Source organism: Cynocephalus volans, chromosome 5 (genome assembly GCF_027409185.1).
Source record: "Cynocephalus volans isolate mCynVol1 chromosome 5, mCynVol1.pri, whole genome shotgun sequence".
NCBI lineage: Eukaryota > Metazoa > Chordata > Mammalia > Dermoptera > Cynocephalidae > Cynocephalus > Cynocephalus volans.
In genome coordinates this window covers 109860487-109885171 of record NC_084464.1, presented here as the reverse complement: position 1 = coordinate 109885171, position 24685 = coordinate 109860487, and the positions used below count along the sequence as shown (strand labels likewise).

The 24685-nt window shown below is 37.4% G+C and overlaps 2 protein-coding genes across 3 annotated transcripts in view; one reads left to right on the top strand and one right to left on the bottom strand.

Annotated features, from left to right (window-relative positions):
- The window catches only part of PDSS2 (decaprenyl diphosphate synthase subunit 2), a 251884-nt gene that overhangs the window by 90206 nt on the left and 136993 nt on the right, over positions 1–24685 (top strand). For both annotated transcript variants that reach the window (XM_063097190.1, XM_063097191.1), the window contains exon 2: positions 18839–18973. In XM_063097190.1, coding sequence (XP_062953260.1) covers positions 18839–18973 — 135 coding nt within the window. The remainder of the gene's footprint in view (positions 1–18838; positions 18974–24685) is intronic.
- Positions 1–24685, bottom strand: part of LOC134379123 (uncharacterized) — a 245507-nt gene that overhangs the window by 91337 nt on the left and 129485 nt on the right. The gene's annotated exons all lie outside the window — the stretch shown is intronic.

The window sequence follows — 24685 nt, the reverse complement described above, 5'->3', positions numbered from 1 at the left end:
TCACCATATACAAAAATCAACTCAAAAAGGATTAATGACCTAAATTTAAGGCCCCAAACTATGAAACTGCTGGAAGAAAACATAGGAGAAATGCTACACAAAATGCAAGTGGACAACACTTTTTTGAGTGGGACTACAAAAAGCACAGGCAACTAAAGCAAAAATACACAAATGGGACTATATCAAACTAAAAAGGTTTTGCACAGCAAGAGATACTATCAACAAAGTGAAGAGACAACCTTCAGAATGGGAGAAAGTGTTTGCAAATGACACATCAGACAAGGGACTAATATCCAGAATATATATGGAACTCAATAGCAAAAAAAACAAATAACCCAATTAAAAAATGGGCAATGGATCCAAACAGGCATTTCTCAAAAAAAGATATACAAATGACCAACAAGCACATGAAAAAATGCTCAAAATCATTAATCATCTGGGAAATGCAAATTAAAACCACAATGAGATATCTCACTCCACTCAGAATAGCTGTTATCAACAAGACAGGAAATAATAAATGCTGGTAAGGATGCAGAGAAAAGAGAAGTCTTGCACATTGTTGGTGGGAATGTAAACTGGTACAGCCATTGTGGAAAACAGTATGGGGGTTCCTCACAGAACTAAAAGTAGATCCACCTTACAACTCCTCTGTCCCACTCTTGGGTATATACCCAAAGGAAATGAAATCAGTATATCAAAAAGACACCTGCACTTTCATGTTTATTGCAGCACTATTTACAGTAACCAAGAGATGTAATCAACCTAAATGCGCATCAACAGATGAATGTATTAAAAAACTGTGGTATGTATACAAAATGGAATACTATTCAGCTATTAAAAAGAAATGATATCCTATCATTTCCAGCAACATAGATAGAACTGGAAACTATCATGTTAAGTGAAGTGTGTCAGCCACAGAAAGACAAACACTGCATGATTTCACTCATGTGGCATCTAAAAAAATAATGGTTCTTGTAGGAGTTGAAAGTAGACTAATGTTTACCAGAGGTGGGGAGGGGAGGAGGGTTGGCAGGGGAGGAGAAGTGGTGGACTAATGGGTACAAAACTATGCTATCTACCCTAAGTGAATCATTGTGTAGTATATTCATGTATTGAAACAGCACACTGCACCCCACAAATATTTACAAGTAAATGTTAAAATAAAAAAATTAAAATTAAAAAAAAAAATTTTTTTTAACTGGTAAGGGGATCGCGACCCTCCACACGGTGTGGTTCGCACCACACTCAGCCAGTGAGCACACCAGCCATCCCCATATAGGATCCGAACCCACGGCCTTGGCGCTACCAGCACCGCACTCTCCCGAGTGAGCCACTAAAAATTCTCCCTGGCCAGCCCTAAAAATTTTTTTTTTTAAATATGAAGTAAACATTGTGCTGCAGGTTAACACATTGATATAAATGTAGATATTAGATTTTTAAAATTTGGGTAATCGACCAGACCTCTCTCCCACAACCAGGCACACTGCACCAGCATCTCGGGCCCACCCAGGGACCTGAGGTATGGAGAAGGGGACCGGACCTCTCTCCCACAACCAGGCACACCACGCCAGCACCTTGGGGCCCGCCTGGGGTCCCAAAGCATGGAGAAGGGGACTGGACCCTCTTCCCACAACCAGGCACATGGCGCCAGCACCTTGGGGCCTGCCCAGGGACCAGAGGCATGGAGAAGGGGACCAGACAGCCCTCCATCAACCAGGCAGACCTCACCAGCTCCTTGGGTCTTGCCCAGTGACCTGAGGCATGGAGAAGGGGACCAGACAGCCCTCCATCAACCAGGCAGACCGCACCAGCTCCTTGGGTCTTGCCCAGTGACCTGAGGCATGGAGAAGGGGACCAGACACACCTCCCAGAACCAGGCACATGGTGCCAGCACCTTGGGGCCTGCCCAGGGACCAGAGGCATGGAGAAAGGGACCAGACACACCTCACAACCAGGCATACCGCCAGTGCCAAGGAGCATACCAAAAACAGCACCTCCATGTGGGTGGCCCACTGCAGCCTCCACAATAACCATGGCTGCCACAAAAGACACTAGATACCACAACCACCACGCAGATGGTCCACCAACCACTGAAGTGCATTCTCACAGAGAGAGTCACCAGCAGAGACAAAGAAAAGAAGAGGATGTCTCTTTCCACAAAGCCCATTTCAGAGTGACAGAAGAAGCATCTGGGACCCAATCACATCTCTCAGCATTGGACAGATCATCTAGTCAGCAAATTAACAGAGTAACCATTATTCTTTCAGAAGGAGAGAAGAAATCTAGGGTAAATTAGAGGGGCGTGGGGGAGGGAATGGGGGAAGGGGAGAGATTGGACAAGGGACATAAAGAATAATTACGATTTTGTAACAATATATATGCTAGTAATATTGATTTGATCCACTTATCTTAATGTTCAACCCCCAAAATATGTATAATCGATTTTGATTCAATAAGTAAAATAAAAGCAGAAATAAAATAAAATAAAATAAACACAGTAGTGGAAGTCCTAACCAAAGCAATTAGACAAGAGAAAGAAAGACAAGACATCTAACTGGAAAGGAAATCAAACTGTCCATTTTAAAAAATAAATTTTAAAAAAAGTTTTTAAAAAAATTGGGGTAATGATAGAGTTTGAAAATATTAGCAATAGCTGTTTTATTTTAGCATAATAGTCCAGTGATTGTTTAAAGGCTCTTCAGACTGTATCAACAGTAAACAAAATCTAGCCTGTTTGTTTTGTTCCTAAGTTCCATCTGCCCTTTCATACTGGAGTCATATCCATGCCTCAATATTATTGGTCCATGGGAACCAAAGAATTTCCACAAATAACTAGTAATTTACATAGCCGCTTTGGAAGCAAATCATCCCAATTTTGAATTCTGACTCTCCCACTACTTAACTTTTGACTTTGGACAAGAAACTAACTTGTCTCTAAGCCTCAGCTTTCTCACCTGTAAGATGGAGATGACTATAGTACCTACTTTGGAGAGTTGTTGCATGTATGTAACATGCATATCCCATAGTATATGCTATAAAAATAATAGTTTGCTCCCTACCGTCCCACCCCTACTACCTGTCACCTCACCCCAAAAAAGTCAAAGGGATAGGCAGATAGATGACCATAAGTTCTACTGCCTTATTTTGGCGGGGAGGGGAATCTATGACTTATCTCCTATGTTTTCTCATTTTTGGTAAAATAAAGGCTATCATTTTCAGCTCATGACCAGCAACTTCTCAGGAAGGAAACCTGTTGGGTAGAAATGGCATACTGATGAGGCAAAGCCTAATGATGACCACAGCATTCTAGTACTTTATAGCTGTAGTGCTGTACTTCACTCTGTTTCACCTTTTAAAAATGTACTATTTTAATATTAATTAGGACAAAATACAGCTATTAGGATGGGAACAAAAAGCCAGTTAAACCTCATAAATTATTAGGTTTCAAATATAGATTTTCTGTCTTATTTTAATATATTCCTGGAAGTAAAAACATAGAATGTACATAAATTATTTCTTTTAGCTAAGTAGCTCTTCAATCAACTATTTCTGTGGAGAAATTCACATTCTGCCCAATTTCAAGGAAAGGACCCAAAGTGTTCAGTAAAGAATAAGAAACATGTGATCTCCTCCTTCCCTAAAGCTTCAACGTCTAATTTTGTGGACTATTTTAGAGGGTCTGCTGTCGCACACACCAGAGGGGCACAGGGCCATATGCCACCAGCAGGTCTTCATTTCTGTGTAAGACTCCTTAGTTGTGGAGTGGGCCCTAAGTGCTCTTGCTGTTGTGAGGTTTTGTTTTTGTTTTCGCTTTTGTTTTAGTTTTGTTTTTTAACCCGAGCAGCACTTTCACTGTACTGCAGACTTTTCTTAGCCTCTGTGTGTGAATGGGGTCTATTCATAGCTTCCCATGGTTCTGGGATTAACGTGTTGCCAATCTTCTGGCTTTGTGCTGCCTTGGAGCCTTGATGAAATGCTTGTAAGGAAGAGACTGCACCCCCTCTGCTGGTCCAGCTCTCAATACACCAGACCTGTAATCAGGAGAAGTTTCAAGTAGGTGTTCAAAAGAAATAAATGTTTTAAGAATTTTTCACGCTTTGTACCTATGAGGCACTTTTTAAGCTCTAATTCCAAGCCATCATTTCTTTTTCTCTGTATTTTATCTCTCTAGCTTGGGTAAATATGAGCTTTCAAGAAAGAATCCAAATTGAACCCCAGGTCTCTCACTTATTGACTATATAATCTTAAGCAGGTTACATTATTAATTCATTAAATAAATATTTATTGAATGTCTTTATGTGCCAGGCACTATTCTAAGCACTGGAGATACAACTGTACACAAGTAAATATGCTGTAACATGCTTACATTCTAGTCAGGGAAGACCAATCATAACCAAAATAAATGATATACTATAAATACATAGTATAGTAGGTGATGATAATTGATATGGAGAACATAAACTCTCCATGTGAAACTCTGTATCCTTATCAACAAAATTGGGATAATTACCCCCTCACAGGATGGTGGTCAGGTTAGATGAGATGGCACATGTGAAAGCTTGGAGATACCATGGTGAATGAGACAGTCCTCCCTAGCTAACTTACTGGCAATCTCATAAATGAGAGATTTCTTTCCAGATCCTTATTGTTCTCTGAGTCTTAAATTGGCTACAGTAACCTATATGTAGTTTATTGCAAGCATCTCTTCATTCACTAGGTGCCATCCTATTGATTAAGTGCCATGTAAATGAAACTATAAAAAAAATCAAATCATGTTTTCCTACTGACACACACAATTTGAGAGATGCCACTATCATGGTAATCCTTCCCCTTTACTACCTCTGTTGGTGGCCATTTTAAACATCTATAAGGTCTTAATGTTAGTTGGGTGCCAACATTTGTGATTATTAGAATTAAAAGGTTTTAACTTAGGCAGCCAATCCTAGGATCTTTTCTGTAGTGGAAATTCTTTCTCTGGAAGATAAACACAAGCAACTTGTGTCCTGCCACCCCTGTCACTTCTAATTCCCCCGTGTCTTATTATCCTGTACCTAGAATTCAGTGTTGATTTCGCAAAAATAAATGAGGTTTTCCTAAAAATTTTGCACTTCTGAACCATCATGTTGCCAATAATATAGTTTAACATCTTGATTGATTTTCATTAATTTTTTAAGCACATTTTTCCTGCTAAAATCTATGCTGTATTTCACTTTGCTGTTCCCTCTGCCTCCCTAATTTGCCCTTGACGTATTATCTGTTTCTCTATAAAGTATTTCATCATTTTTCCCAACTTGCTGATTTTTACTGGCTTCTTCCACCAGCTGTTATATCTTTTACATTTGGCTTTAGCCTCTTAATAATATGTTATGTAAATGCAAATTGAATGACCTTCTACCTTTTTGTCTTTTTCAACTAGTTCAAATACCAATATTCTAAATCTTGCACAATTGAACCACCTTTATTAGCTAATAGGACTGATACTGTAAGCAGTAAATATTCATTACTTACATTGAGACATGCTTTTTGATAAAAAGATTCTTTTTTGATAAAAACCTACCATATACTAGCAGAGTGAAAACATAGAAAAATTATAGAAGATTAAACTGAGAGCAGTTTTCTTGCATTCGAGTGGCAAGGTCCGTTGAAATAGGGATTGCAGTTTGAGAAAAGCATTGAGTACTAAGGGAACACTCATTCATGTTTGGTTGATGTATTCTCTGCACAGACGTACTGTGATAGTGGGAGGTGTAATTCACAGCACATTAGCTCTTAGCCAGTGTCACTGCTTGAGTGGTGGCATAAGTCTTGTGTGCCTGTATAATAGTTAATGATGCCTGTATTCTAACATTCAATTTTTCTACCCCTTGCTTCAACACTAAATTGATTTTTTAAAGTGTGAACAAAAGGGGTCTATACATAATTATTGTATGAGATCATTTTAAGAGTTTTCAGTGTGACCAAAATATCTTTTTTAAAATGGTCCTATTTTATTCCATTAGTATTTTAAAATAAGTCTTCAGTTATCTTTTCAGTTGGGAAATCTTTGTGGTGTTTTTTTCTCTCTAATTCCAAGGTGGCTAACCACATCTTGCTACAGACGTGATCAACTGTGACATTATTTTATACTTCTTTTTTATTTCAATCATATTTCAGGAAACTACTGGTGGTCATTAACCATTTCCGAAAAGCTCCAGCTTGATATCCCCCCAATCAACAACCCCTATATCCTACCACCGTCTATTTTCTCTTCTCTTTCTTTCCAGGTGCTTGTCTTCTGGCACATGCCCATCAAACCTTATTGCAGCTTCCCAAGGGCTTTGGTGAGGTCCTGCTGTCCCTCTGGGATTTAATGTGGGTGGGATGTACATGTAGCCTGGAGCCATGTCAAAGGCTGCTACAGCTCCCAGATTCTAAAGGCTTGTCACCACAAGCCCTAATGTTGTTTCAGGTCTAAGACAGTTTAGTCTCAGGATAGATATGGCAGTAATAATACAATTTGGGTCATTTTGTCAATGGAAATTAACTTCCAGTTCTGCTAATTTTATATTAAAATCTGTGACATGCAGACTATTTTTAGTCTCTCATATTGTAGAGTAAATTGTTTTACTCATGTAAAACAATTTTCATGAGTATTAATTTTTTTCTTTAATAACAGTAATATTACTGCCATTGAATTGATAATTATATATTTTTATGTATTATATATTATATATAATATAAATATTATATATTTTTAGCATCACTTCTTTGATACCATTTAAACTTTGGTCCTGTGCATAAATCTTAGAAAAATTGAAGGTGAAGTATGAGAACCCAAAAGGCACCCAGCATAGAACTCTGGGGTTCATTAAATGTGGGTTAAAAAATTTTTTTCAAATGAGAAACACAACTATAATGTAGTAAGTCATCTGTCTTCTTAAAATTCTTTTGTTTTTAAAATACAGTGTTTTTCTTCCAGACTTAAAAAAGAGATCTGTGATCTTATCTGCAACTTGCAAAATAAATCACCCTTAATCTAGAAACCCATTGATTAACACTCGTTACCATTTGGTGGTATTTTCTTCCTTTTGTATTTCTTTTCATTTTTTAAACAAAATACAGCAAACCCTTGAACAACAAGGGTTTGAACTGCTCAGGTACACTTATTCATGGATTTTTTTCAATAAACATACTGGAAAATGAATACATGGTGTACCTAACTAAACAGTTAAGTAGCCAACCTAACAGGAGGCTATGAGTAGTTAAATACTTAACTACTACTTAAGTAACTAGGGCATGCAGTGCGGTGCCTTGTGACCAGAGAATGTTATATGTGGTTGGCACCCCTAACCTTGTTGTTCAAGGGTCAACTGTATTTCAAACACACAAACACCTATATAATGACACCCAGATTTAAAGTATTAACCTTTTGCCATATTTATTTCTATTTTTTGTCCTTGGCCTTGTTTATATGTAGATATATGTGCATATTTTGAAATATAATTTATATATACAGTTTTATATTCTTTTTATTTAAATTTTAAATGTTTTACTGTGTCATTAAATTTTTTTAATGCTTTTCTGCAACACTAAATTTGTGCTAATGTATAGACAGATTTTGTTTTTTAAAAATAATTATTTTATTCCTATTTAGTTGATTTCACTTTATATTTCCAGTTCTTTTAATGTAAGATATTGCATGCTATAACTTTAAACACTGTTTTTCAAACACAGTTTTTCAGAAAACTGCAGTTGCACTTCTTTAGTGGGTCACAAAATCAGTTTAGCAGATTGTAGTCAGCATTAAAAAAATAGAAAAGATCAGAGGATTTCTATGGTTCTTTGTCAAAAACTGTACATATGGTAGTAAGTCCTTTTGTTTCAGTTGTCTGAATGTAAATTAAAAAAAAATTTAACTAGGGGTCACAGTCATAAGAATTATCAGGAATCTTATCAGTCAACCTACCTCATGTATGTTAGAATTTGACATCCATCTTTTATAGTTACATTTTCTGAATAGATTTATTATGGTTGGATATATGGAAACTGGGGTAATAAAATTGTAAAACACACTCTGTACCTCTAGATTTTAGCACTGGAGAGGTTCTTCCCCTCAAGATTATTCTTTCCCACTCAATTTTACTTTGGGTACTTTGAGCTTACTCAAAGTTGGTAGATGCTCCCTTGTAGGTGGTAAATTGTTTCCTTAATATTAGATTATAAATTTATCAAAAGAGTATAATTTAGATCACTAGCTGTATTAGTCCGTTTCTGTTGCTTGTAACAGGATACCTGAAACTGGCTAATTCATAAGAAAATGAAATTTATTTCTTACAGTTCAGAGGCTGGCAAGTCCATAATCCAGGGGCACATCTGGTGAGGGCCTTCTTAGTGGTGGCTCTACAGTGATGCAGGTTATCTATCACATGGCCAATGGGCTGAGCAAGAGAGCTAACCTGCTGATGGAGTTTGGATGTGTTGTCCCCTCCAAAACTCATGTGGAAATTTGATCCCCAATTTGGCAGTTTTGGAAACTGAGTGAGTCATGGGGGCAGATCCCTCATGAATGGATTAATGCTCTCCCTGGGGGAGGAGGGGTAGTGAGTGAGTTCTCGCTCTGTTAGTTTCCGTGAGAGCTGATTGTTTAAAGGACCCTGGCACCTTCTTTCTCTCTCTCTCGCTCTCTCTCTCTCTCTCTGTCTCTGTCTCTTGCTCTCTTGCTTCCTCTCACCATGTGATCTGCTTGTACCTGCCAGCTGCCTGCCACTTTTCCGCCATGAGTAGAAGCAGCCTGAGGCGCATGCCAGATGCAGCTGTCCCAGAATCGTAAGCCAAATAAACCTCTCTTCTTTATAAATTACCCAGTCTCAGGTAATTCTGTTATAGCAACACAAAATGGACTAAAACACCTACTCACTCGCTCTCTTTATAAAGCCATCAGAACCACACCCACGACCACCCATTAAACCATCAGTGGATTAATCCATTCACAAGGGTACAGTCCTCACAGTCTAATCACCTCCTATAGGCCCCATCTTTTGATTACAATAATAATAATACTCCTCTTAACACTGTTACAGTGGAGATCAAATTTCCCACACATGAACCTTTGGAGGACACATTCAACCCACAGTATTGGCATAAGTTAGAATTCTGAACTCAAGCGTAAATCTCAAACGTTTTCTCCCATGCCCCAATTCTGCCATCCCACCTCTACTCTCCACCTGGATGTACCCCTACCTCCTGTTTAAAATGAGGTCAGCTTTCTCTCATGAACACTGATATAGCAGTTGGTTCTCCTAAATGAAGAAAGCACATAAACACTTCAGTATATTGAGTTCTCTCTAAAACTTAAGGAATAGGTCCTTTGACAAAGCATTATTTTTATGTACAGTAATTTTTTTAACATCATATTAAAATACAAACCTCAGCATATTTTTTAGAATGTGTCTGAGCTTTTTGTGTGTGTGGCTGTCACTTTTAAAGACTTCATTATGATGTAGCAAGAAAGACTCCAGACTTTAGAGCTGAACAGTTGGTTGAATGTGGCAAATGGATAACAGCAGGAGAGATGAGGAAAGTTGGGAATAGTAAAAGTTCTGTTTGGGGGAGATGTATAAGATGGAGAGTCTGCTGCCCTATTCCTTGAAGCTATTCTTTCTCTCATCTTTCATTTTTTGGATACCTATTCTGTGTCAGTTACTCTGCTGGGTGCAAGGCATCCAAAGATGGCTAAGCCTGACTGCCTTCAAGTTCCCACAGCCTTATGAGGGAGTCCTGTGAACAAATAATTAAACAGCAAAGCCACCATTCATAAGCAAGCCTGGGCTTTGGAATCTGAATTATTTTTAAATCTTGGTACTTACATTACTGGTTGACTAGTGTGACTAGTAATTATTTAATTTTCTAAGCCTCCTTGCTATTTTCCTCATTTATGGAGATACTACTAGTTTCCTTGCTTTTTGTGAGAATTTGAGCATATGGATGTAAAACAGCAGATGCCTGGCATTATAGTATACTCTAGTTGTTATCTATGTCATTATTATTATCATTTTTATTATTCAGTGGGTTAATTGCCAAACTAAAGATTTATAACAAGTACTATAAAAGCTCATGAAAGAGGTAATTATTGGCCCTAGTTTCTGTACTGTGCACCGTAGTTCTCTGTCTTCATGCTGTATGTGGATACAAACTTCTTTATCAGTTTCTGTGAAGACCCCTTTTATTTGTTTCTGGACATAATGCATTTCTTCATGTTGGTTACTCATCCTTCCTCAGTCCTCTAAGCACAGGAATTCTCCAAGATTCCTTTTCTCTTCCTTTTCCTTTCCTTCTTATCCTTTCTCTTTCCTTGTCTTCCCTTCCCTTGAATTCCCTTTTTTTCTCTTTCTCCTCAGAAACTCATCCATCAATTCCTACTGCTTCAGCCATCACATCTATGAGGATGCTTCCCAAATCTATATCCACAACATTTCCAGCTGCCCGCTGGGCATCTCCATCTGGAAGTCCTTCTTGCATTCAAAGTTAACATGTCCAAAACTGAACTCATTAATTTCCCATTAGCTCTCCTTCTTCCCAGTCTCTACTAATGGCAGGAGCATCACCTCCAGGTTTGAATCTTAAACAGGTTTGAGTCTTAAATTCAGTCCTTACCTTTCCTTTGCTTCCTGATCCCTCCCTGATGTCTCCCTCATCCAGTCAGTTGGCCAGACCAGCCTGTTCCACCTCCATGCTACTGTCATCATTCAGCATTTCTTTCCCATCATCCTGCCACTACCCTGATTTGGGCCCTCATTCTCTCCCACGTGGACTACTGGAAGAGGCTTCTCCTAACTAATCTTCCCTCTCCTTCCCACTGCACCCAACACGCTACTGCCAGAGAAACAGTATTAGGCAAATAACAGTTTTAGTCTTTAGCTCTGATTACATTACTCCCTTGCCGACAAACCACCTATGCCTCCAGATTGCCTGCAGAATAAAGTCCAGACTCCAAACCTGACTTTCAGGCCCTTCACTCTTTAGGCTGTCTGTTTTTCTGGGCTTGTTCTCTTTCACACATTGCCCAAAGGGACAGCCCCATAGCTCCTGAACCTGCACCCCATTCTTCTACCTTCTTGTCATTGCTTATCCTGTTTCCTTCTCCTAAATCACCCTTCTTTCCATTCCAATAACCCCATCCCCATTCCCACTCCTGCTTCCATTCTCTGTTCAGGAAAATCTGACCATCTTTTAGACTCAATCTGAGTGCTGCCATTACCGTGAGAAGCACCTATAGCAAGAAGCAATCTTCTTTCTTCCTCTGTATACCAGTAGCTGTTTGTTACTCTAATATCTTTGTTATCTCTTCCTTGTATTATTCAATTTAACCATATTGTGAACCTATTATAGCTCTTTTCTTATAGCTCTTATTTCTTTATATTCCCCTCATGCTTGGTATGTATGTGTTAAAATGGAATTTGAGAAGATGTATGGAAAAGTGTCATAGCGGTGGTTTGAGGATTTGAGATAATATAGGATTGGGTTAAGGAACAGAAATTAGTTAACAGTTGTGGAAAGATAAGATGATGCAATGAGAACTGCAGTCAGCCATCTAAAGCATAATGTGAGAAGGGAACAGAGCTGGCTTGCCCCAAGTTTCTCCTACTCAATCCTTATTTCTATGAAATTGTTTAGCTATTAGAATATTAGTGTTATCAGTATGTACTGTTCATCTATTGTAGATCTGGAGCAGAATTTTAGAAAAGGCCAAACTGCCCCCACCCCATGTCCCTGCACCCAAGATTTGACTTGTAGATTTTTCAGAATAACTTTAATTATTTTTAATTAGTGAGATAATATCCATATTAGCTAATTTTCCAGGACTATGTATTATGCAACATCTATTTGAACTGAAATATTATTTTAGGTTTGGTACATCTCTAGTTTGTCCACCAAGCTACCCCTATATTTCTCATCGAATATTGCAAAAGCCTCCTAACTAGGCTCATCATACCACTTGGTTTCCCCTTCTTTCCTCAACCCAAGTTGTTTTTCCACACTGATAGATAGGTTTTTGTTTTGTTTTTTAAAATATCTGATTATGTCACTGACTGCTTAATAAAATACTGCAGTGCCTTCATGTTGCTCTTTTGATAAAGAGCAATCCTCTTATCATGGCCTATTTGACCTGTGACAGTGGTCCAGTCCCTGTGTGCCTCCAGCCTCGTTTCTCTCAGCTTTGCATATGCTTGTTCTTGTGCTGCAAAGACACACCCCTTACCTTTTCTCCTCCCATACCCCTCTTTTACATCTTTTCTTCTTTCAGATATCAACTCAGTCATCTCTTCCTCAGGGAAGCCTCCAATTTTCCTAATGAAGTTAGTTTCCCTGGCATTATTTCTCTTTTTCCTTTGTAGCATTTATTACCATTGTAGTTTTACATTATCTGTGATTCTTTCATTGTTTCCAACCTCTTCCACTATAAGTTCCACAAGCTCCATGCCTGGTTTTGCTTGCCATCTGTGCCTAGCACAATGCCTGATGTATGGAAGGTATTCAGTCTGTTAGTTGAATTAATGAATGAATGATTGTATTATCTAGAAGGAAAATAATTCTTTAGAAATTTAGTGATAAAGATTACAAAATACTAAATATTGCTTTAATTTTTGACACATTGATGACAGTAAAGGACTCTTCCAATATTTGTACCTATTATACATATTGTAGAGTATTAGAATTAAATGTAGTAAAGTAAAACCATTTAAACAAAGAGTAAGAATAACCTCAGAGGTCAAATAGTCCAGGCTTCCCTCTAATGTGTCATGTCCAAGCCTCTGTAGCTTCTTAAATATCTCTAGTAATATGGGCTCAGCAGTGACAGAGGCTGCTGTTTTTTCATTTCTTCATGTTGACAGTTTCTATCCATATCTGTCAGTCTCTAAAGTAATACTTACTAGGTCTGTCTCCTATCCATATGGAACCCTTTCAAATGAGTAGACAATTGTCCCATGCTCCTGTAGCTTTATTTCTCCCAATTCCTCCCTTCACAGACTGTGTTCCTGCCACATTAGCTCTGAAAACAGCTGTGTCTTCCTCTTTCTTTCAAACCTTCACACATATTGTTTCCTTCTACAGAACACTTTTTTTCACCCCCTCCTCCCACTCCAGCTCCCCTGGTTACTTTCTCCCCATGCTTTAGATCTCATGGAGGTCTCTTTGATTCCCCCCTCCCTGCTGTTAGGTTAGTTGCCCCGTCCTTGTGTCCCACAGCCCTTGTTCATCCCCTAAGGCAGCTCATGCCACATTTTATTGTGATTTTGTAATCCAGGTTATCACCCACAAGAAGGGAGACCACATGTCACATGTCCTCCACTATCTGTTTAGTACCAAGCCTGACATGTAGTGAGCACTAATGACATCTTTGACTGAATAAATTTGAGAACACCAATTTTGTCATTCTCCAAGCTAGCACCCATGCATGTGGCAGCATGTGTGTCACCATCTTCTAGACATGTCCAAGCTTGGCAGTGTTCCTCCTTAAGAGAAGCACTGAGAATAAGTCAGTGTTCCAGGTGAAGTATGACCTGGACTATATGAAATGTATTGTTTCTGTAAATTTAGAATCCTAGAGATTTTTTTCTACTCAGCAGCAAAATTTCTTCTCTGTTGGTTGTGAGCTAATTTCTGAGCTGTGGGTGTTATCAGTTTATCACAGTACTGTTGTTTTAAGGGTGTTAATGAAGTGAATTTAAAGAAATGGTGTTTTGGAAACAGTTATTTAATTGAGTCAAGATGTTAATCTATCCTCCAGATTAACCAGATTAACTATTGTTTTATATGAAAATAAATGGTCAGAGGCTTTTTTGAATGTTCTCTTGATTTTTGTCACCCAGTCTGTTATAGTTTCTTGTCCTGACCTCAGCAATGCTTTCTGAAAGGGGCAAATGTTTCCATGATAGATGATGATTGCAGAGCGGGAAGAATTCTTTTACTTTTGTTATTTGGGAAGATAAAAAAGTAAACATTTCTAGATTATATATGCTGGTAGAGTGGGGAAGACTTTTTGAGAGATAGAAGGAGAAAGGGAATAGAAGAGAGAAAATGTCGGAGTTGAGAAAAAATAGATTGCAAAAAAATAAGAAAAGAGAACATAATTTACTGATGACTTGATCACCTATCATGTACTTCCACAGTTATATACTTTACCATGTGGTCTCTTCCATACAATGAACATGGAGAGCAGACATTGTTACCATCATTTTATAGAAGAGGTATCAGCCTCTGAGTCATACAGCTAGTAAATGACAGAGTTTTTCAGACCTGGGCTTGTATGATTCTAAAGCCGACTGAAATTGACGTAGCAAATAGTTTTGTGCATGGGAGAAGCAGATGGAGAATCACTGTAGCATAATGATTAAGCGTATATGTAGACTCTAGAGACTGTTGGCCTGGGTTCAAATCCTACGTCTTTCAAGGCTCTACCATCTGACAGCTGTGGTACCTTGGGGAAGTTGCTTGATCTCTGTGTACTTCATTCTACTCATCTGTAAAATCAGGCTAATTGTGTTACCTTCCTTTTAGAATTGTGAATTAATTTAGTTAATATATAGTAAAATGTGTAGAACAATTCCTGACGTATAGAAAGCAATATATATAAAGCACTATATAAGTGTTTGCTGCTGCCATTATGATTATGATTATGATTATTATTATTATTAGTTTGTGTGTGTGTCCCCTGTGGAAGATCTGTCTCAAAAGTTTGGAGAAGATGTTTTAAAACTGTTTCATCAGTGTGACCTGGTCAGACTTGTCTCAAAGTTTGTCTCTTAGAGTTCTTACTGTGTCAACATATCCTTCATCCCTGACCAAGCCCAACCCCAAAACACATACACAAACACACACACACACACACACACACCCTCCCCTTTCTCTTTTTTCTTTCTAGAATTAAAAGCCAATTCAGACTTTCTCTTTAGTATTATTATAGAAGAAAGGAAGAATAAAGATTCACTGAAGGTGATACATATATAAGGATCTAGAGGTCTAAGTTAAAATTTGCAATTCAAAGCAAAAAATTTAGAAAAGTTCCCGTTTCACATTTTCTTGTTCCAAAATGGTCTGCTTCCCAGCCTCCCTATAATTTGGGCCCATAGGATTTAACCAGATTGTTACATAATAATAAAGAGTTTGGGACATTTCTGATGATTATTTGCCTCTGTTGTGATATAACTTAATTGCCTTAACTTCCTTTTCCTAGGAAATTAGAACTTCTTTTTAAAAATCACTAACCCTTCTAACTTGCTCAGAATCATTTAATTGGTTAAGGAGTATATATAAGCAGAGGAACTGCTACAGCTGTTACTTTGCAGAGAGCCTGAAGATTTGTCTTATTTTGAAACTAATGAAAGGTAAGGAGGGGCCCTTTTTAAAAATTCTATTTGGAGGCTTGAGGGGCAAAGATTTTTCTTAAATAATGGACTAACGATTTTTCGGTCTATGTTAATTTAATTAACTTAAATTGCTTCTTTGTTCAGAACTCACCAAGGAAGTCTTAATAATTCAGCAAAGTATTATTTTTTTGGTGGTGGTGGTGGAATAGGAAGTTGCTTTATTCAGGAATACCAGTGACCTGAGGAGAGATGTTGGGCTAACCCATCTCTCTGGTAAACCAGGAGAATGGCCAGGCTAAGACTATCGCAAAGACTCAGATTTACTGAGGGGTTTTTAAAAAGGAGGTTGAGGGAATAGAATGTGGGAAATAAAAAGAAGAGGAGGGGGGACATGTAAGGGGCCAGGTGCAGATTCTCACCAAGGCTCCTTCTGACTTCTGTTTTTGTCCTTGATGTTATCTTAGAGACCTGCTTCACGGTTGAATCAGCATAGCTTTTTTTATTTTTAATTTTCTAAATTTTTTATTATGAATATTCATGAGATACAAAGCTGATTTTCACCCCTTGTGCCTGTGATGTGAGGGCCAGATTCATACTGGCAGCATACGCATTACCAGAAGTTGCTTTTGTACCCCATGTCCCCCACCCAATTATCCCCAACCTCCCTCCCCTCCCTGTTTCTCCTCCACTCCACTTTGTAGCCCAAGGAATGTTCTCTCCCTCTGCAAGACCAACGCACCACTGTGGTCTTTCTTTCCTTCCTTCTTTCTCTCTTAGCTCCCACTTATAAGTGAGTACATGTGGTATTTATCCCTCTGTGCTTTGCTTATTTCACTCAACATAAGTTTCTCCAGGCACATCCATGTTGTTGCAAATGGGAGTATTTCATTCTTTTTTATGGCAGACTAGTATTCCATGGTGTACATATACTACAGTTTCCTTATCCAATCATCCATCAATGGATGTTTAGGTTGGTTCCATGTCTTGGCTATTGTAAACAGAGCTGTGATGAACAGGGGAGTGCAGGTAATCCCTTTGACATGGTGATTTCCATTCCTCTGGATATATACCCAGAAGTGAAATTGCTGGATCGTATGGAAGATCTATCTGTAGTTGTTTGAGAAACCTCCATACCATTTTACACAGTGGTTGTACTAATTTACTGTCCCACCAACAGTGTAGGAGTGTTCCCTTCTCTCCACGCCCTCACCAACATTTGTTATTCACCATCTTTTTGATTATAGCCAGTCTAACTGGGGTGAGGTGGTATCTCAGAGTAGTTTTAATTTGTATTTCCCTGATGACTAGTGATGTTGAACATTTTTTCATGTACCTGTTGGCCATTTGTATGTCTTCCTTTGAAAAATGTCTATTCAGCTCCTTTGCCCATTTTTTAAATTGTGTTATTTGGTTTTTTACTGTATAATTGCTTGAGTTCTATGTGTATTCTGGATATTAATCTCTTATCAGATGCATAATTCACACAAATTTTCTCCCACTCTGTAGGTTATCATTTCACTCCGTTGATTGTTTCTTTTGCTGTGCAGAAGCTTTTTAGTTTGATATAGTCCTATTTGCTTATTTTTTCTTTTGCTGCTTGTGCTTTCAGGCTCATGTTCATTAAGCCTGTGCCCAGACCAAGTTTCACCTATACTTTCCCTTAGTAATTTTACAGCTTCAGGTCTTATACTTAAGTCTTTAACCCATTTTAAGTTGATTTTAGTGTATGGTGAGAGATGCATATCTAGTTTCATTCTTCTGCATACGGATTCAGTTTTCTGAGCACCACTTGTTGAAGAGGCAGTCTTTTCCCCAATGTAGATTTTTGTTGCCTTTCTCCAATATCAGATGGCTGTAAGCCTGAGGGGTGATTTCTGGGTTCTCAGTTCTACTCCACAGGTCTGAATGTCTGTTTTTATACCAGTACCACACTGTTTTAGTTACAATAGCTTTGTAGTGTAATTTGAAGTCAGGTAGTGTTATGCCTCCGGCTTTATTTATTTATTTATTTTTGGTCAGGATTGCTTTGGCTATTCTGGGTCTTTTGTTGTTCCATATGAAAGGTAAGATTGTTGTTTCCATTTCCGTGAAGAATGTCATTGGTATTTTGATGGGGATTGCAGTGAATCTGTAGATTGCTTTGGATAGTATAGACATTTTCACAATGTTAATTCTTCCAGTCCAAGAGTATGGAATATCTTTCATCTTTTTGTGTCTTCTTTAATTTCTTTCAGAAGTAGTTTGTAGTTCTCTTGTAGAGGTCTTTCACCTCCTTAGTTAAATTGATCCCTAGCTATTTTATTTTTTTCTTGACGATTGTAAATGGGCTTGCTTACTTTATTTCTCTTTCTGTTAATTCATTATTTGAATATATAAATGCAACTGATTTGAGGGCATTTATTTTGCATACTGCAATGTTAATGAAGTTATTAACCAGCTCTAGGAGTTTTTTGATAGAGTCTTGAGGTTTTTCTATATATAGTATCATGTCATCTGCAAATAGAGAAAGTTTGACTTCATCTTTTCCAATCTGGATTCCCTTTATTTCTTTCTCTTGCCTGATTGCTCTGGCTACTACCTCAGCAAAGTATTATAATACTAATTTTTAATTTTTTTTACCACATTCGAGAAATATATTTGCATATTATTTATGTATGCCATAATATAATCTGTTTGATTAGTGCTCATGAGCATTATTCTAAATATTAACTTATTGTAATATATTTCCCATGGTTTTCTTTTTTTCTAATGGTCCCATTTAGTTCTTGTATGACAACCATTTGCAATACTTTAAAAAGAAAACGTATTCCTGGAAAGTATTTCTAGCCTCAGTTATAGCAGAAATTATAAAAGTTCAATCCTCATAGCAAAATAAATATGACATTCTAAGTTAAAGCCTTATTGTTGCCTAGAATGATAATGCTTTCCACAAGTAATAGGAAGTGGCAAGATTTTTGCTGATGGCATTCACTTCCATTTACTAATTGAATAAATTTTTTGGTCATTTGGATCTGGTTTAATGGTTTCATTCTCTGAACTTCTTCTCTACCTATGAAAACAAGTCATTTTTTACCATTCCCCCTCACCACCATCATCACCAAATAATGTCACTTCATCTGAGCCATACAATTTATATTTCAGTTGCTGTCAACTGCCACAAAGCAGTTTAAAACTTATGGGTTCATCTTGTTATCAGAGCAAATAATTAAGATTGTGAGGTAGGATATAGACAGTGGGAAGACCCAGAGAGAGGAGGGAGCCAGATCATCAAACTTCACAATTAGAGATCGCCACTTTCTGAAACCAGCCATGGATTTCTCTAGTTGTTTCCTGAGCTCATTGCTTCCTCGCATTTACTCTTCCCTATTTCTTGTCAATAAATCCCATTGACCAGTTTTAGAAATTTGGGCATACTTGTAGCAATTTTCTAACTTGATCTGACTGATCCTGTGAGGGTATATTAATCCCTTTGTTTCTTTCCTTGTTGTCAGAGGTCTTGTACATGACAGCCGGAATAACCTCCAGTTGAGGGGCTTGGTGGTGCTCCTTATTTCTAAAGCAGCTGGGCCCAGCAGTGTGAATACCTCACGACAGAACTATGACATGGTCAGTGGGATCTACTCATGGTAAGAAGAAATTTATTTTTTGACTTTGCTCCCTAAGCTGTATTTTCTTTTACTGGGGAGTGGTCAGTGGAAAGCAGTGTTTAGCTCTTTGTCATTCTCTAATTCAAAAATAGATTAAAATATAGTGTAAGATTTCAAAAATGGATTTTTATTGTTCCTAACATGTGTAATAGTCTTGGTGAGCTTCATGCATAACTCTGGTAAATTTCCCCACACAATGATCCTTCCTTCATTAATAAGCAGGCAAAGAAGATTACTGTCATAGCTATAAATGACCACTCTTCCAGCCAGTATAATTTTGTAGCGCTTTTACTATTTATCCATACAAATATCTTTACTAGAAGGGATATCATGCGATCATTTTCAGTTTCTACTCACTCTGAAATTGTTTATATTTTTTAGTGCCTTTAGGATATTAATTTTTTTATGACAGTGATCTCACATGATAATGTTGTAGATAAGAGTTATTATACTTACTTTACTCTTGAGAAAACTGAGACTTAAATATCTTGAGACTTTTTTAAGTGACACAGCTGGCAAATGGGAAAAGTTGAGGCTCTAACTGTAGTTCTCTTCTTCCTTCCAAATCTGTTTTTTTCTTGATTCCATTCCATCTTTCAGTCTGTTTCAAAGAATTTATTTCACTTTTACATGAGATTAGCCATTAAATTAGTATGCAAAAAAAGGTCTTCTTCTGTAAGTATGTCTTAAAAAACTCCTAAATGAAGCAACTTGGAAAATCTTTAATATATGTACATCGTACCCCAAAACCTGTTTGAATTAGAGCTCGAAACTTTACCTTCTAAGTTTTGTAGAAAACTCTTGGCTATGTTTAGTTGAGATAACTAAAGAAAATACATAAAAAACCTAGAATGAATACTAATAACCTGTTAATCCCTAGAAAGCAAATGGATGTCACATCACCTTCTATCCCATGTGTCTGTGTTTCCTGTTAAGAAATTCCATTGATTTTCAGTCTGCTGACTTTGATCCCATCTTATTGGTCAATCATCTGCTTGAACATTTGGGTAACCACACATACATCTTATGAATACCGGCTATGTTTTATTATATCTAATCCTAAAATAAGCCTTGGAAAGTACTGCTTGACACATAATAGGTGTTCAGTAAATATTTGTTGAATGAGTGAATCATCCCCATTTTACAGAAGAGGTAACCGATAACGAGGTTAAAATTTGTCTGAAATCTTCTAGGTAGAATGTGATAGAGTTGGGACTGAAATCCTATTTTTACTCTAAAGAGTATAGTTTTTCTACTATGCAGGAGCTATTATCTATATGTACATGGTATGCTGTGATATAACCTCGTGTTTCTAATTTCTTATCTAGCCTCTACGAAATGATTGCATTGCTTCTGATCCTTCACATAATGTATTTGGTAGATGGTCATTGTAATCTGAGCAATCTGAGTAAAAGAACTTTGCAAAAGAGCAGGTGTACATTATGAACATAAAAACTTTCCAAATAACATAAATGGATTTTATACTCAGTGTACAGAATCCACAATTACATTTAGGGAATAATCCTGGCCTGTAGTTTCAGGCTGTTTTTTATAATCAAACTTGATGTAGTAAGTCATTGGTATGTTTGGGTGTTTTATACACTTGTTAATGTGAAAAAGTAATTTGGTATAGTACTAGGAGAAACCATTAATTTGTTTCTCTACTCCTGAAGTCATTTGTTTGGCTCCTGTTTCCTTAATTGTTCAAGTGTAGCTTTTGCTGGAGGATTGTATCTATGCTGCAGTGAATTATTTAACATTTGAGGGAAGAACTGATTTGGGAGCTTTTTAATTCCAACTACTGGGATTTACATTGTTGGTATTTTTCTCCTTATAAACTTGACTTTGATGTCAAATAATGGGACTTGAGTAAATTACCTAAGAAACCAAAAGTGAATTAGGTTATCTCTTTTGTTTGGCTAAAGGATATAACAGGTGCTTGTGCATATGGCTTAACTTATCCATAATGGCCAAGAGAGGCAGATTTTAGGCTAAAATGTAATAACTATATTTTGAAAAACAAGTAAGAGAGCCACATTTATAAAAATTTATAAAAATGCACATCCACCATAGCATTTGCCAACAATACCATGAGCTTTAGGTTTATTCCACCAACTCTGACATAAAAAAAATTGGTTTCAAAGCCAGTCATACCAGTATTACTAAATTTACCATTATCCATAGGCACAATTCAGAAAATATTTACAACTCCCCATTCTATTAATGATAGATACTTTTATTTTGTGTGCAAAAGATAGATCATCACAATATATAATACATAAAATTTACATATATTCAATATATGATACATAAAAAGTATAGACTTTTCTAATGTTACATGATTATTAAGTTTAAAGAAATTCAGGTGAATTTTCTGACTATTGATTCAGCTTTCTCGGTTGTTTTATCACTAACTGACTTGATTTTTTCTCATTTAACTGGCAGTTAAAAACAGACCACAAACTGAGGATAGTTTTACTCTACCTTAATTCCCTAAAATTTCCCAACACCTTAACTGTGGTAGAAGACTGATGCAAGTACGCCAAACATATTTTCTTTTCTTCCTGAATACCTAGCTAACTAATCTATGTTTTCCAGCTTTCTTTGTGGTTGGCTGGGCCATGTCACTAAGATCTGGCCAATAGAGTGTGAGCAGAAGGGATATTCACTATTTCCCGACCATAAAAACTTTGCATTCCTAATACTCCTCAAGCAGATGACCTTGGAAATGACCCATTCAAAATGAAAGACAGCTATATCACTGAATCACTGTCAGAGGAGAACCACCTGCCCATCAGGAACATCCATACAGACTTGATGTATGAGAGGATAAATCTGTTTGTTAGGCCACTTAAATTTTAGTGTTTATTTGTTAACAGCAGCAAATGTTACCTTAATATACCTTTATTGTTTATGTTACCACTATCACCATTCTGTACCCAGTTACCCCAGTGAATCTGGTAATCTTTGATTATTTCCACCCTTTTGCTTTCCATGCCCAATAAGACACCAACTCACGAGTTTCTCTGGACTCCTATTCTTTCAGTCCATTTCCATCTCCTATTTCATGCCCTTGTTACTTCATGTCCAGACTTTAGCAATAGCTATCTGGCCTCCCTGTCTCCAGATGCTCCTTCTTCAAGTTTTTCCTCTTAGATCTTGGTAAATTGAACACTCCAAAGTCCTGCTTTAATCACTCATTAAATTATTATTTATAAAGCACTTACTGTGTGCCAGGTACTGTGCATGGTGCAGGAGATACAAGCTGAAAGATGCATAGTATTTGCCCTCAGTGACCTTAGCATCAAGCCAGGAAGTATATAAGTTTACAAACAACTATACTACAGTGCTATAGATGCCGTAAATAGATCATAGAGTTTTGTGAAGGAGTTACGGATGAGAGGAGGAAAGGAGAAAATTTCAGAAAAAGGGACCATTTGGACCTTACTAAATAGGGAACTTATAACTGACCTTTGAAGGTAATTAGTAGGTCATCAGTTGGAGGAAAGTAGGTGGGTGAGAGGCATGGTAAAAGTGCTTGTATCCTAAGCAGAGGAAGTAAGGAACTGGCTGGCCAAGGACATGGGATATGGAAGTTCCTGGCAGGGTCCGGAATTGTGCCAACTATTACAATGTACCTATTATTGTAATAGTACATTCTTGTTACATGAATGTATAATTTATGGAACAGAGACTAGCTTCATTATGTATATAGGTATTATGAATTGAATTGTGTACTCCCCAAATTCATATGTTGAAGTCCTAACCCCCAGTACCTCACATTGTGACCTTAGTTGGAGATTGTGTCTTTACAGAGATAATCAAGTTAAAATGAGATCATCAAAATGTGAGAGTATTTCAAAATGTTTATGGAAAAATGGAATTAAAAGATAATTCCAATCCTTCCATGAATGTATTGAAGATTCCTCATACAATTAGTGTTTTTTTAAAAAGGGTAAAGTTGGACATAGACACACCTACATAGGGGGAATGCCTTGTGAACTGAAGAGGCCATCTGCAAGCCAAGGAAAGAGGCCTGGAACAGATTCTTCCCTCAGAGCCCTAGCAAACTCATGTAGTAGGGAATTGAGATGAGGAGATGAGGTGGAAAAGCAAAGGTGAGGTCCGATTGTGAAGGACCTAAGGAATTAGTGCTGTATTGTGGACAAATAGTAGGGAGCCATCCAAGCGGCAGCAGAATGGACTTGGAATCTGAAAACAGACTGCACCACCTACTAGCTGTGTCTCAGTATCTACTTCAGAGAACAGTTTTAAGAATTAAATGAGTAAATAGAATAATGCACAGCATAGTGAGCATTCTGTGTTTGCTCTTATTCTCAGCTATTATCACGAAGGTCTTTAAGCAAGGGGGTCATGTTAATATATCTGTGTTACGGAACATAATTAGTTGATGTGTAGAAGATGGCCCTGGGAAGTGAGATCCAAGAGATGAGAATCAGCCAGAGTTACACAGACCTTTAGGTTCTCTGATTTCATGCCTTATTCCTGCCAACATTTCCCAATTTCTGTTCCAGGGCTAAAGGTGTAACTAGGTTTTCAGTGGGAGAAAAGGTCCTATGTTCAAATAAGTGTGGGCATGCCAGGTTAAAAGAAGTAAAAAGATTAACAGAATTAAAAAGATTTCTTCATTTCAGAATTCTCAGGAGTTGTTATGTACATACGGTGTGCATCATGAATCTCTAAGAACAGATACTGTTTCCCAATTATTTGACTACAGAACCCTTTCACCCCTGTCAGCAGTACATCTGTGGAATGCTGCAAAAGTTTGGTAAACATTATTCTATTTCAGAGTGCCTAACTACAAACCCTAAGAGGAACTCTGTGAGGCAGAAATAATAGTTTCACCAGTGAGAAAACTAAGGCTTAGAAAGGTGAAGTGACTTTCTGAGGTCCCACATTAAGTGATCAAGTAGGGGAAGACATATATCGGGTATAAATTACCTGAGTTCAAATGCTTTTCCCATCCCTTATTAGATGTGCAACCCTGGACAAGTTAGGTAACCTCTCTGTGCCTCATAGGTCTGTTGAGTGGATTAAAGAGGGTAATACGTATAAAACCCTTAGAACAGTGCCTGGTACATAGAATGTGCTTAACAAGTGTTGTCTCTTGTTGTTGTGCCAGACCTCTGTCATGCTGCTTTATGTGTTCTATTAGATTTCTCACTCCTTCAAGCAGGCACTTAGCTTTGTATACCTTACTAGTAGTAGTAGGGGTAGTATTTAATCTTGGAGCAAGGCAGACCTTCCTAAAAAGTTCCAAAACTCTAACTATAAATGAAAAGATTAACACATTTGACTGCATAAAAAAATAGTTCTTTGATGGAAAAAATTCCCGTAAGGTCTAAAGACAAATGCCAAAATTACAAAAACGTTTGCAACATACATGACCAAGTGCCAAGTTTTGGCCTACAGATCAATTGAAGATTTTGTAAATCAGGAAGAAGATAATACAACACAAACGTGGACAATGAACATGAGCAAGTAGTTAGCTTAGGAGCTCTATCCTGCTGTTAGAATGACGGCCTTGAACCCCTTGACTGACTTGAACTTTTATCATTTTGCCTGTGTGACAGGATCAAATATCCCATTAAAATGCACAAACTATAGATTTTTTAAAAAACAAAAAAAGCAGGAGTGAAGCAAAGTGATATCTTTAGATTAGCTTTCTTA